The sequence below is a fragment of the Camelus bactrianus genome, chromosome 5 (assembly GCF_048773025.1).
Source record: "Camelus bactrianus isolate YW-2024 breed Bactrian camel chromosome 5, ASM4877302v1, whole genome shotgun sequence".
Lineage (NCBI taxonomy): Eukaryota > Metazoa > Chordata > Mammalia > Artiodactyla > Camelidae > Camelus > Camelus bactrianus.
In genome coordinates, this window is record NC_133543.1 from 85,020,975 (window position 1) to 85,035,562 (window position 14,588).

Below are 14,588 nucleotides of genomic sequence, written 5' to 3' on the forward strand. Positions count from 1 at the left end.
TTTGGTCAGCTTGTCTTGGAGTATCTTGCAGCCAGAGATCCAGCAACTACAAAGCAAGAAGGTCCAAACCAGACCCCAAGGTCCTGACTCCTGGTGCAGGATTCTTTCAATGACCTGGTCTGATTTCCAGAAGCTTCTATTGCTCTGGGTCCCAAACAGGATGCCTGTGCTATCATTTCTAACATGAAACAGGAGACAAGAGTTTTCCAGAAGGAGAAAACTGTTTTATCATGTACTGTCTGAATGAACACACGGGAGAGAGTCAACCAAGGGAGGAGTATGAGAAATGATACTGTTAGGGAGGTATCTTCAGCAGAGGAGAGGATTTAGAAGTCCTCTCGCTACAAGTCACCATGGAAACAATCTGTTAAAATTCTGCTCCTTAAAGTTTGAGTTCAAGCATCACATTCCTGAGTTCAAGCATCACATTCTCTGTGAAATCTTTCTAGGCCCTCCAGGTAGAAGTCATTGTTTCTCCTCAGCGCTCTCAGAACATATTGTTCATGCCAACAAAGCCCAGCTCTGACGACCTGTTTGGGGGATTTTTTTTTTTTTTTCTTATTTCATTGTGCTCTCTGTTGCCAGCCCAGATCACATGGGCCATCTTGGTGTCTCTGATACATAGCCCAGCATCTGGCCCCAAGCAGGTGCCCAACTACACTTAAAAGGTTAGACTGAATTCAGTGAGATCCGTGATAAATGAAAATGCATGTGCCTAGGAACGGAAAACAAACAAACAAACAAAACAAGAAGGGTGGCAGTAAGGGTTGCAGCCCTTCAAACACCTTGAGCAAAAGGACCTCACCAGGGGTTCACAGCAGGGAGGTCTTCACACATCCTGTACTTTCGTACCTTTTAAAGCTTAATGTGTTTGAGAAACTCTGAAGTATTCTTATTTCAAAGCAAAATGTTCAGACATTTCTACTTCAAGTCCTTCATCCCAAGGGTTTCAGAATAGCTCATGACTATTTCTGGCTGCCAGCACTGCCGTACATCCCTGTTTCAAAGCATCCAAACTCACCGGCAGCCCTGCAGGAAGTCAATGAAGAACGCTGGCTTGGCCTGTAAACTAAAATGCCACCATGTGTTTGCGAGTTTAACATTTCAGTGGGTGAATGAGTAAGATTCAAGAGAGGGAGAGGAGGATGGAGACGGTTCCCGTCATATGACAAACTGCTTCAAAATCATTTTTATACAGACAGAAACTCAGTCTTAAACAGTTATTTACAAAGAAACATTTTATTCCACTGGAATTTCTCCATGCACATATTAATTTTTTCAAATGTGGTTTGAATAATTTAGAAATAAATCATCGAGATCTAAATCAATGGAAAAACAATATTTACCAAGCTTGACATTTAAGCAAAATGTCAAATCTAATATTTTTTCATTATATTTTGAAACACTCAAAAATATAACACATGTGCATCCACCACCTAGTTTTAACAAACATTTTACCATATTTGCTTTTGATCTTTTCTTAAGAAACATAACATTAAAGATAAAGTTAAAGGCATCCTCCTTCCTTAATCATATTTCCCACCTTCTCTTTCCAGGGCTAGTGTGTAGCATCTTTATGAATATTTTAATTACATTTTTCATTATTCAAATAATGGAATTTATTGTAGCATGTTATAATATGTATTAAATACTATTTTAAAAGCAAATTTAAATTAATTTGACCCTAAAATTAATAAGTGAAAGATAACAGATGATGTAATCATAAAAGGAAAGCATTCGATACAAATTTTAATTATGAATGTAGTTAGTTCATGCCAGCACAATTTAATCAACACTTTATTTTTACACTCAATTATAACAGCATAAACTTTTGGGGACATCAATCTGGAAAAAAACATGTTACAAAAACACTGAGAATTAATTTCATGAGGAAACACCACAAGTATACAAATATCACTTGTTTTCCTAGCTCTATATCATAAGAGCAATAAAATTGATATTGAAACTTGTTGGATAGATATTTTATTGTTCCCATTTATCACCCATCCTTCACACACACACACACACACACACACACACACACATATACTCACTTACTGCTCTGAGCTCCCTGACAGCCAAGGAGTAAAGGGAAACATATTAGGTCTTAAGCTAATAAAAGGAGATACACCAGATCATCAGTTGAGATTACCTTTTTTCTTCATATTGTCATGAATGTCCTTATAGAAAAATAGATAAAAATTAAACAAATGAAAGCCACCTGAACAATGGAACAGACAGTATTTTTAAGCTAGCAGCTTTACCACAATGCAGAGCTATCTTTCGTGTACTGTTTCCTACATCTCATGGATAAAATCCAAGGGCATCGTGTCAAATTGCAGCTTTGTGGAAAATCTAGACTAATGATGTTCATGCATATTTGCTCCTGAAAGTACTTCACCAAATGAAGGCCACCAGAGGGCCAGTTTGTAAAATATAAACACGAAGACCCTGTGCTGGCTGAAGTGGGTGTGGGAATCCTGCAGCTGGTCCTAAAGGAAGTTGCTAAAACACTCAACATGATCGTGACAGAAAGAAGTGAGTGGGAATTTAGTCTATCCCGTTATTCAAATGCAATTTTTTCATTGTATTGTTTTTCCATCAAACGTTTTATTCTGGGGTTTTCATGCTTTCTGACTTTGTTGTGTGCTAAGGCGCATCTAGTCAGAGCAACCACGCTTCTCAGTCATCACAGAATCACCCTTGGTTATTGAATATGTTTTCCAGCTTAATGAGCAAGAGTATACACATGATGCTAATGAGCGATTCTTGCTTCAAGATACTTTTAAAAATGTATATGAGCAAGAAGAATTGTTTACTCTGATTATTTTAAAATGTAAATGCAGCTGCTCCAAAAAGGAAAAATCCTGAGACAAATGCGACTGTGATCCATGAAAACGGATCACGAATTCAATCCTGCTTCAACTGTACCGTGTGTACTGAAGAGGGGCAAGGGAGCACGCGCAGCCTCGTTCGCTCTGTGCGACGGCGGCACTAACAACGCGTCCGCTGCCGCAGTCGTCTTCAGTCCGTCCTGGAATCAGACGGGGTAGACATTAGCACAAGGAGCAATTCTCTAAACCGCGGATATCGCCATCATGCTAGAGCCCCATTTGCCTCCGTCGCAGTAGCAGAGGAAAGGAAATTCTCCCTCCCAGGCGAGGAAAGAAGGCCTTCCCGAGTCCCACACGCAGCTGCCTCCCTGAGCCTGGCTGGTCTTCTCCCAAGTTTCCGATTTGGAACAGAACTCAGGTCAGGAAATAAAGCAGGAAAGGGTAGCGCAGGAAAAGCATGGGGGGTGACATTTGCGCCCTAGCACTTTGCTGCAATGTGCCTTAACTATAAAGCCTCTAAGCCCGATTGATTCTTCCTTTCCTTCTTAGAGAGCACGCCTCACTCCGAGCTTCCCTCGTTAGTCCCTGCAGCGGACGGCGACACCGGTCACTGGTCCCTCTACCCGCACTCCACTGCAAGCTAATATTCCTAAAGCACCCCCTTCATCATGCTGACCTTCTCATCGCCCTGGGCTCAGAAAGCTTTCAGGACTCCCCACTGCCTAGAAGATAAAGACCACTCTCTGGACTGGAATTGAGGCCCTTTACAGTCCGTCCACAGAGTGTTGTACTCTGCCACTCTTACTGGCAAGAGTTCGTTTCAATCGCACTGATTTATTCCTGATCCGCCTAGAGTCCCGTGCACGGTCCGCCTCTGCACATTTCCCCATGTCATTCAGTTCCCTCCTACCCATCCTTTTAAGATACTTCAGTTTCCATGTTTTCCCCCCTATGTTGTGAGCATTAAACCTGGGAGTCACGTGGATGTTAGAGCTAAGTGCCTGGCGCAGGGTCTCCTCCAGAGTTGCATCCTCTTTCTGACCACTCCATCTTGGCTTTACTTGGTGACTCAGTTCTGCTGACTGCTCCACCAGTGATGTTTTTGGATCCTTGCATTTAATCACCTGTCTCTGTCACCTGGCACCACACGTGTATCACCTGCAGCATGCGGAGGAATGCATATCACTGAAGCATGTATATTAAACAAAAATATTAAACTCCTTATTGGAATGAAAGAGAGAGAAAAAGGATGTGACTGAGATTTCTCAGTAGGCTGTGCCAACTCTCTGCCCTAGAAAGAGCTAAGGGACTTGCTTAAAATGCTGATTTCTGAGTCCTATCCCAGGTGTATTGCATCAGAATTTCTCATGGTGAATCTTACACACACTGGATTTGGGAAATCTCTTAGTCTTAGTGGGTGAGGACAATTTAAGATTTAAAACCACTAAACCAAAAGTTAACAATGACCAATATTTACTGGGTGATTACAACTTCTAGAAACATTGTTAAGCAGTTTATGTACATTATTCCACTTAATCCCTACAACCCTGAGTGAGCATCTCCGTTTTCATAGGTTTGGGGAAATTAAAAAACTAGCCCAATGCCAATACAACTGGTAAGTGATCAAGCCCCAAACACAGGTCTGATGCAAAACTTCAAGCTCTAGTCTCCGTGCCATCTACCTTTATTATTTTAGACATTATGTTAGTACATAGCTATCAGTCTACTTCCCAGAAATTGTTCCTCCTGTTAAATATGTGATTCTGTTTTTGAAAGTTATGACATCACCGGGGGAAGGGTTTCTCAGCTAAGTTTCCCTTTGTTCAGATACCCATTGACCGGCCATCTGTTGTCCTAGGCTTTTTCCCAATATTCCCAAGAACTTTCCATCTAATAGGCCAACTTCTATGCTTTACTCCTTACAAAGAGATAGATATTAATGGCAACTGAACTTTTTCCACGTACAGGAGAAGCCTGGTCCCCCTTGGATAACATCACTGCAGTCCTGGGTAGCATGTCTGGAGAAAGGCATTGCTCCTTCCTTCTCGGTTTCAAAACAAAAAGGGTTGTCCTTTTCAAATTGAAAAAATATACATATATTGACCCAAGTTCACGTATGTCACCTGAGTAACAACAGGGCAGACTTCCTAGTCTTACCTTTCAGTCAATACTTTTCCATCCTTTATATAGAGAGTTTAATTTTTCAATAAATTTTCACATCTCTTACTTCATTTTTTCCTCAAATGCAGTTGCTCCTGAACTGTAGTTTATTTATATGTAAAATACTTAGAATCAAGTTCCATCCAAAGAAGTGACATGAATATTAATGAATAAATGTGTTTACAGTATCACAAGAGTCTTGAATGAAAGGTACACACTGTTTTCACTGTCACTAGCGTAAGGCAGCTCATCCATTCCAGGCGTGACGGAGACACTGACAGTAGCTCTGACCTCGTTTCCTGGCCAGGCCAGAAGTGGTCTGCAATCACAACCCTACAGACACACGAGCTCAAGGGAGAAAACCCAGTCAAGGTCCAAAACAACCCCGACAACCACCCTCCCTGCCGTGCAACTGAGTGCTTCAAACCTGCTTAGGAATGTGGTATAGTCAGAATTCTGAATGGACACCAAATCAGGGAACGTGGGAGAGGAATAAGTGACGGGCATGTCTAAAAGAGGAAACAAAATCTAGGGAAATTAGAGGGCAGCCACAAACCAGACACATGAATAAGTAATCTGCTCCCTGGCAGTGTTTGCATCCTCACACTCTGGTGGATGATGAGGCATTCTTAAATTCCTGGCAAAGGCTTATTTAACTCATTTCAAAACATCCTTGGAAGAGGCATTTCAAGAGAGGCAGGGAACTCAATTAAAGTCAACCCCCCAAAAGAAATTCATGAGATAATTATAAATGTATGTGAGTTGTCTTAGACACCACCTTTCACTTCCTATAATTTAGATTCTTCATCCATCAAGTGGTCTTTTAAAATGACTGGATGTTTCTCTTCTTTCTTTAATTCAGAGAGCTAAGGTTTTCAGTCAATGTTAATTTTCTTTGAAGGATTTTCAGAAGGGAGTATTTCCACATAGAGACCCCTGAAATTATTATTTTCAAGGAAGGCTGATTCTTTTTCTTTGTAGCCTAGAAGAAAAGAGATCTATGTAATCGCAGTGTCAAAGTGTCAAAAGACTGAGATAGGTTGGAAAAAAAAGAAGAAAAGAAAAGAAAACACAAAAAAACCTGAAAGGCATCCATGCAGTCCTCAGCCTTACAAATCCTTGGCTCACATAAAATACTTGTGGCACGCTGTAATTAACTAGTTACTCCTCTCAGAATGAATAATAACGCAATTATTTGCCAAATGCAGTGAAGAAGGGATAGTTTCTGTTTTTAAAAATGTTCGTCTTTCATTTCCATAGAAAGAAAAACCCTGGATTAATTTACATAAACTGCAAAAGCAGAGTGACCTGCAGTTTCTCTGTTACACCATATGATAATTCTGTCACCTTTTTATCAGAGCCTTATATTTTTCAATGGTTTGAAACAGCACTAAACTGACAAGTCACTACCATGTTCAAATTGTATTGGTTCTTAAAAATTGCACCCAAATACCATAGAATATAAGTAGTAACCTGGCTGGGGAAAACATCTCTTTTTTTATAATTGGAATTCCATGTCATTAAAGCCACTAAGGGCTAGTGAGCCTCCGTTTCCTTTGTCTGGGTAGACACAAATAAAAGGAGGAAGGTGAACCTTAGTCGTTCAAGGTCCTTCTCCTTCCTTACAGATTCCACGTGCCAAGTAGCACAAAGTTAGGTGAGAGTGTATCTGAACACATCACTGGGTCTCTCTCCCGTGTGTTAATGTCTAGACAATGACTGTTTTCTTTAATTTTTTTCAAATCCATCTCACCACTATCTCAGTAATTCATTTAGCAAGCATTTATTGAAGTCTTGCTATGATGCACTGTACTAAGTACCAGGAAGTCAAAGGTAAAAAAAGACACATTGCCCTTGAGAAGGCTGCAGAAAAGTGAAGATATGAACTGGATAATAGGCACATTAACAATGTAGTAAATGCCACCAGTGAGCCCGATTTCCACACACACACATACAAATTCATTCACTCGTATAAACACACAAAACCCTGCTGCTCCATGAATGCGAACTTCCAAAAATTCCAGAATCTTTAGAAGTTTTGAAGCAGAGACTTAGAAAAGATTTAGCGCTAAAACACTGTAATTTTGTAATTTCAGTAGAGTCAGCTGGAGTGTATTTATGTGTAAGTGTGTGTCTGTCTAAATGTGTTTTTCTGTGGAGCCAACTTTATATAGAGTTTTGTTAAGGATAAAATATTCTGAACAATTGATGCCTTAAATAGTCAGATTAATACGTATCAGTTACACATTTTAATACCTTAAACCTAACATTCTCTGATACATTCCTATGATACTATGATACTAAAAAGCCTGGATCGTTTGTTTGGGAAGACAGAGACTGAGTCAATGTGATATAAATTCATAAAATCATGGTAAGTCGTCCAAAAGTAGACACAGTCTTGTTTTTTCAAGCCCTGTTCATCCAAAGTATTCCTTTAATTAGTTAATAGTAGGAATTTTGGTCTATCTTGTTTTTCACTGTACTGACCAATACATAGAACAGTGCAGGTTCTGGCATCAGACTCCCTACATTTCAGATTAGGTTCTTCCCCATACAAGCTGTGTCCTTCTCCGAGCCTACATCTTCTTCTCTGCAAGATGGAGAGAGTAATAGGAACAACCTCATAGAGATGGAAGGATGAAAGGGCTAACAGCATATCAAGTATGCAGCACTAGGACAGGCACTGTCATTAAATAAATTATTATTATTATCATTATCCTCAGCTTCAACTGAATATTCATTTGATCTCAGAGAGGACATTTAATATTTGCCAATAAAATTATTTAGCTATCTTGTATCTGTTTTTATGTCAGCAGAGTGATAGGAATTTGTATTAATTTTATCTTTTCTTTAGAAATATAAAATCATGTTTTGTACTCATTCATTTCACTTGTGTATGTGTTAAACCCACAGTTACTACAAGTTTAGTGTGTGCAAGGTATTGTACGGGGCAAGGAACACAAAGATGATTTAGCCACTGCTGATAAAAGTCAAGATGGACTTAGAGTTTGAGACCATGATTCTGGAATCTTGCATGGTTTTCTAACTAATAAAGCCTAATAAACTTAGGTACAAAAAATATATATATAGTAAAGAATGATCATACAATCAAAGTTCATTGGTCTTCCATAAACACAGAGATGGTAAATCTTGGTAAGCCAGTCACAGCATTTCTCTTTCCCTGAGCTACATAGTTTTTAAGCCTTTTCAGCAAATCATTGAAGCTTCTTCCACAATCAAAGAAAGAAAAATATTCACCATAGACTTCTAATTTCCAATTCTTGAGCAAAAATTTTTATGATACTTATGCGTTTCTTTAATATATGCAAGGCCCTAAGAGGAGGGAGGAAGGAGGGAAGTATAATGACCCTATACGGTAGAGAAAGAGATAAGTATAATCCTGCTTTCATGAAGCTTATATCCCAGCAAAACTACATCTTACTTTCACCTGAATGAATCTAGGTCCTCCTTTTGAGATGAGAATAGAAATGCCAAATGTCTGCACTTTTTTCTTTGCCATTTCCTGAAAGGCTTTGTTAGAGGCAGCAAGAATGAAGAATTTCCAAAGGGGAAACAAACCTTGAAAGGAGATCCCTGAACGAGTGTTGCTAGGAAAGAAAAGGGAAGAAGGTGTTAGCAGCAAAAAGTCTGTGGGTCTAAAATCAGATAGGTCAAATTGAAAAAAAAAATTTAGAAAATTGGAAAAGGAGGATCTTGTAAGATATCCTGAACAATTGTTTAATTTGGTGCTATGGCTTAAGTGAATTTTCCACTGAAACATTGAATCTGGCCAATTCAGTTCAAATTTTCTCTTTCCATCACTATTCTCATTTCACCATTTTGTTATGATACCAAACGGATTTCTGAACTGCCAGTTATTTTTTGGTCAAGATTATATATAGTGTACATCCCTGAATTTCTCTGGATTCAATTTGGAGAAACCTGCAAAGCCCTTGATATCTCACATTATTTACTCTTTAGATAGACAGAGATTCTCACACAATTTTCTCTCTGCTTTGTCGCTGCTTAACAGATAATTACTTCACTGTCTTTCAAGGAGGTGGTCCCTAGAGTCTAGCACAACAACAGTCAAAACCTAAACTGGCTTCCAGGTCAATGAAGCTATCTTTTTAAAAATACAAAAAGTCAGCCCCCTCTCTTTATTTATTACGAACGGTTAAGAAGAACCAGCCTGATCTACAGTCACTTCTCCAAATCCCTTATGAAAAGGACCAAAAGTTCTTTGAGCACGTAGGAGCTCCTGATCTCAGAATTTTCAGATGCCAAAAATGAGCTGAGGAAGCAGTGTCGTGATCCCAGTAGCTGTCATCATATAGAACATCACAGCTGAGGTAGGAACACCACTCTCAATGACTTCAGCATATAGAAATGGTTACCATCTGTCCTATCTGTTCCTAAATAAGGGAAATATTAAAAATAACCAAGTGTAACTAAAGCAATTCTCTTACCCCCCCCCAAAAAAATTAAGCAAACTAGCACATTTTTTTTTGCCAGCATATTTAACAGAGATCTAGGTAATTCTGATACAGATGGTCTAAAGCCTACACTGTGAGAAGCACTGGTGTGTAGACAAACTTTCTCTCACTCAATCAACAAACTGATCAAGCAGTGATTCCCAGGAAATGAGTCTGGTGCCAGGCTGACTGCTTCAGAATACAGAATTCTAGGCTTTCCCCCCAGATTTACGGAGGCCCAGAAACCTGCTTATAAATGGCCATGTTTAAAAATTTTCCTGGAAATTCCAATACACAGCCTGTGGTGAGAAGAAAGGAGTTGTATTTTACTTTAACACATCTGTAGGGGGTCCTTGTTCCACAATTACTAGCTCTCTGACCTTATGTAATATCATTGGTCTATAAAATGGCTGTTGTGAAGATTGAAGGAAGCAATGCGTGTTAAGAGCCCAGCATGCGGTAAGCTGCTTGCTACTGTTATCATTATATTCCACACCCAGTTCTAAGTAAGACACACAGAAGTAAAGTGTGTGGCTCACCACCTCGAGAAGCATATCATCTATTTAGAAAAGTAATATAAATATTAATAAAAATTTAAAATAGGAGTTTATGTTCGAAGGTAGTAACATATTTGCACACATAAACACAAAATTCTGAGTGACGAAGTAGATTGTAAAATACAGAGAATTATAAGAACATAGGAGAAATCATAAAAAGCTTGCTTTAAAATATCTAATTCTTTTAATTCAAGAGACCTAAGTTTCATTAATTCACCAAATTTTTTAATCTCTATTAGAAAACAATTAAAATCATGAGTGATAATCAACGTATTATTTAAAACTGAAACTAGAAAAAAGAGTCTTATGTATATGGGAAAGGGCTCCATGGGACAGACTCCAAGCGGCCCATGAAACCCCTAAAATATTATGCAAGGTTGTTTATATGAGTAAAGGAGTTTCTAGGGAGTGATCCATACCTTTTCCTTGATTTTCAAAGGGTTTGATGGTATCCTCAAAATGTTAAGGACCACTGAAAACTGCTGTTTAGCACATCTTAGGTGCATCCTCGTGTATGCTAAAGAACTTTAACTCCTGATTGCATTTCAAATAATGTCCTTGTGTACCTTCTTTTAAATGTCCTCTGAATCATTTTCCTTGAGCTTTCACCATTCGAAGATCCTGAGAAAAAGAAGTAACACAGTCAGATTTCATTTGAGGAAATTGTAAAGCAGTTTCATGGCTTCTTCAGCCTGTTCAAATTCTGCAGGCATCAGCATGGAAGTTTATGTACATGTTTTAAAATTTCCAGTGGCAGAGATTAACCGATGATTATTTTCTGAGTTTTCCCTTCTAATTTTCATCTATTGCTCAGTCTTTTGAATAATTTTCGATTAGTTCTGTGTTTCTTTTCATCTCCGGTGGAGGAGTGAAGGAACTTCCCCAGAAGGACAGTCCGATTTTACCAACTTGCATTTTGCCCACCTAGCAATTCCTCCACTTTGTGTTTTATTTATAATGTGGTTACATGTTTTTATTTCTCTCTTCCTTTAGGTGTGTGTGCAACATTGACTGTTCTCAAACCAACTTCAATCCCCTCTGTGCTTCTGATGGGAAATCTTATGATAATGCATGTCAAATCAAAGAAGCATCATGTCAGAAACAGGAGAAAATTGAAGTCATGTCGTTGGGTCGATGTCAAGGTAATGTTCACACCAAAATTCATTTCCAAAAATGTCTTTAGTCTTTGTGTAGAAATGAAAAGTGGCGATAACTCCTTATTAGGCAGCTATTTCATTTTGGAAAGACAATTCTGATTTATAACGGATAGTAAAATTTACTGTAGCAGTTGTGGTGATTACTGGAGTTTGAGGGCCATTGGCAGCCATCCATATTTTTTCCTGTGTAATGTGGCTGTATCGTCACAATGCCCTCAACACAGAAGCCAATATTCAGGAAATAGCAGACATTCTCCTTGCACGGGGGAAAAAAATGGAAAATCATTTTTAGCAAACAATCTAAAGATTTATTAGACCACCTTGAAATCAAAAGCCAATCACACTATTTTTATGCATTGGTTCAAAAGAAATACTTCCAGTACATTTTTAAAAGCAGGATGTACTAGAATGTTCTATTTTGCTTCTTGTTCAGAAACAAAACGTTTTCTTGGTTTTTGACCTGTTATTCTTTTACCCAGCTTATCTCAGTTATAATTGTGAACCTTCTCCTTGCCCTAAACTTTAGAAAGCCTGTATCATTCTAGTGTTCACTCTCAATCAGAAACTGACATTGTAAATCTGCTTTAAATACAGATGGCTTTGAAGTATAGTTGTGAAGATTCCTTAATTGTAATGAAGATACTGTTAGAAGAATATGTTTGACAATATCTAGGAAACAGCTAATCAATCTTTATTGTTAATTTTTAACACAGATAACACAACTACCACTACTAAATCTGAAGATGGGCATTATGCAAGAACAGATTATGCAGGTATGTAATATTTTCTACTACAAAATACGAGCACTCCTATTAAAGAGTCCTGGGGAATCACTGTTTACCACTGATCCTAAATTGAGCTGGCAAGACTTCTGACGTGTGCTCGTCTTCTCTTGCTTAGTTCAGACTTTCAACAGGCAAGATTTAATTTTTGTTAAAGCAAATAAGACACAATTGTTTTTTACCATAGTTAAAGCAGTTGTCAAAAATGTCAGTAAGATATAATTAACTTGTTTTGACAGTGCAAATGGTACAAATGACAAAACATTTATCAAATTAACGGGCATCGGTGGAAATTAATGCAATTTTTGGCAGTATGATGTAATAAATGCAAATGTTCTTGTTTGAATTTTTATAAAAGTCAACAATAAAAAAGTTTGCTAGTCTCTAAAAAAGCTAAAAAGAAAGGATAGCTATAAATAGCAATACAGGCTGTCTCTGTTTAGAAGCAAAGTTAAAAAGATGGATAATTTATTTTAAAAATGATAAATTTCTTTAATTTACTTAGAAACTAAAATATAGCTCTGACACATAAAATTATAAAGCATTTTATGTGGAAATGTAAATCATTTAGCAATTATAGAATATTATTTTGAGGAATATTTTTGCTTAATATAATTTTCCTAGGGTGAGAAATAATTTGTGGGTGTTCAAATAAGATTTTAACAGATTCTTAAATTTTATAGAAACTTAAGATAAAAATATAATATAATAAAAATAAAATTATTGAGGTTGATAATGATATGTAGTACTTTATAAAAGGTGTCCATTTAGCTATTAAACATTTCTAACTAGATTTATGGCTAATATTCAATCAAAAATGGCTTATCTTTTGAAATATGGACTACTATTCACTCTTTCTGAATTTGCATTTCCATTAACAATATTTCTGCCATTATATTTATATACGTAATAAATCTCGATGAAATTTTAAAAAGTCAATCATATTTCTTATTTCTAGGTACCGCAAACCTCTCAGAATTTGAAAATAACAAAAGGAATCTTATTTTGAATTTTCTGTTTTTATCTTAATGATTTTCAACATGTAGATAAAACTTTCCATGTGCTAGAAGCCTAGAATTATCATGGACGAAGATACTTGAAAAAACATGAGTTCTCTGTGGACGTTGTAGAGCTGTTCCTGAGTGTCCAGGAGTGAGATTACTAGGTGTGCCTTGAGAAGAACAGTCCATGATCAATAGGTTTGGGAAGAGCCCAGATAAACAAATGAATTTTTTACCCAGAACTCCTCATAGCTCTTCTGTGCACTGTAAGCATTTTAAGAGATATGCATCTTTTGTTTATTTAATGTTTTTTTTGTGTGTGTTTTATTGTGCAGAATTTCTAATATATACAAAATACACATAAAGGTAGGCTATATAGTATAATGAACCCACATGTTCTCATTGCTCAAACTCAGGAATATCAACTCATGGCTAACTTAGTCCCATCCCCACGCTTATCTTTCCCCGCTTTCAAAATATGTGGAAATGCATTCAGGAAATTACATCATTTTATTCACAAATACTTTAGCTTGCATCTCTAAAAGATCAATTCTTTTTAAATAAAATTATAATATCATTATTACATCTAAAATAATTATGAATAATTCCTAATAATATGTAGCTTTTACCAAACTTACTTGATGGATAACACATTTTTTGTGACACATTTTGCAATAATAGTGATACCAAGAATGCACTTTGGAATATGCTGATCCAAAGGAAAATATTAAAAGTAATAAAAGATAATAATGGAAAATTAAGGTCTGAAACTAATAGTATATATTTTAAGTTTTAAATGATACCAAGATAAATTCTATATTTTATTACAAATAACAGCTCTATCTTGGTATTTTAGGTCACTACCTGAGATACTTAATTTTACTGTAGCCTAAAATATTTGTAGATTTCACAAGGATCTCACTTTTATACAAGGAGTAACTTACTAATTGCACTTAAAATACCTTTATTAAACCCATTTTACAAAGTGATTCATTTGGAAAAAAAATCTTCAAAAATGTAAATTTTATGAATATCTCCTCCATTGAATCATCCATCATTGGACTCCTAGGAAAATCAAGCCTCTCCCTGAGAATTTTGCCCCTGAAACAAAGAACTCTTCAAGTTGATTAGCATCAATATGCAAATATGTGTGCATTTATAAAATTGCACCAATAAATATCACAATGGAGTTGATCACTCTCTCAATATTATTCATATTGCATATTAATAGTTTGCTAATTTTCAAAGAGTTGGGGAGTTGAATTTTTATTCCAAAAAAATTTTACATTTGAGTTTGGTTTCCAACAGATGAGCTCCGATCTTCAGTGTCAATGTTTTTAATTGACATTGTTTCCTATCTTATGTCTTTATTGAACTGGAGAATGTGTTTTTATTTTTTTAACATTTTTTATTGATTTATAATCATTTTACAATGTTGTGTCAAATTCCAGTGTTCAGCACAATTTTTCAGTTATTCATGGACATATACACACTCATTGTCACATTTTTTTCTCTGTGAGTTATCATAACATTTTGTGTATATTTCCCTGTGCTATACAGTGTAGTCTATTCTACAATTTTGAAATCCCAATCTATCCCTTCCCACCCTCCACCCACCTGGT

The 14,588-nt window shown here is 36.8% G+C and overlaps 1 protein-coding gene across 1 annotated transcript in view; it reads left to right on the forward strand.

The window, feature by feature from the left end:
- Nucleotides 1-14,588, forward strand: part of TMEFF2 (transmembrane protein with EGF like and two follistatin like domains 2) — a 225,950-nt gene that overhangs the window by 163,205 nt on the left and 48,157 nt on the right. Inside the window, exons 6-7 of the mRNA XM_010948700.3 lie at nt 11,020-11,168; nt 11,897-11,956. Of these exons, the coding sequence (XP_010947002.1) occupies nt 11,020-11,168; nt 11,897-11,956 (209 nt within the window). The remainder of the gene's footprint in view (nt 1-11,019; nt 11,169-11,896; nt 11,957-14,588) is intronic.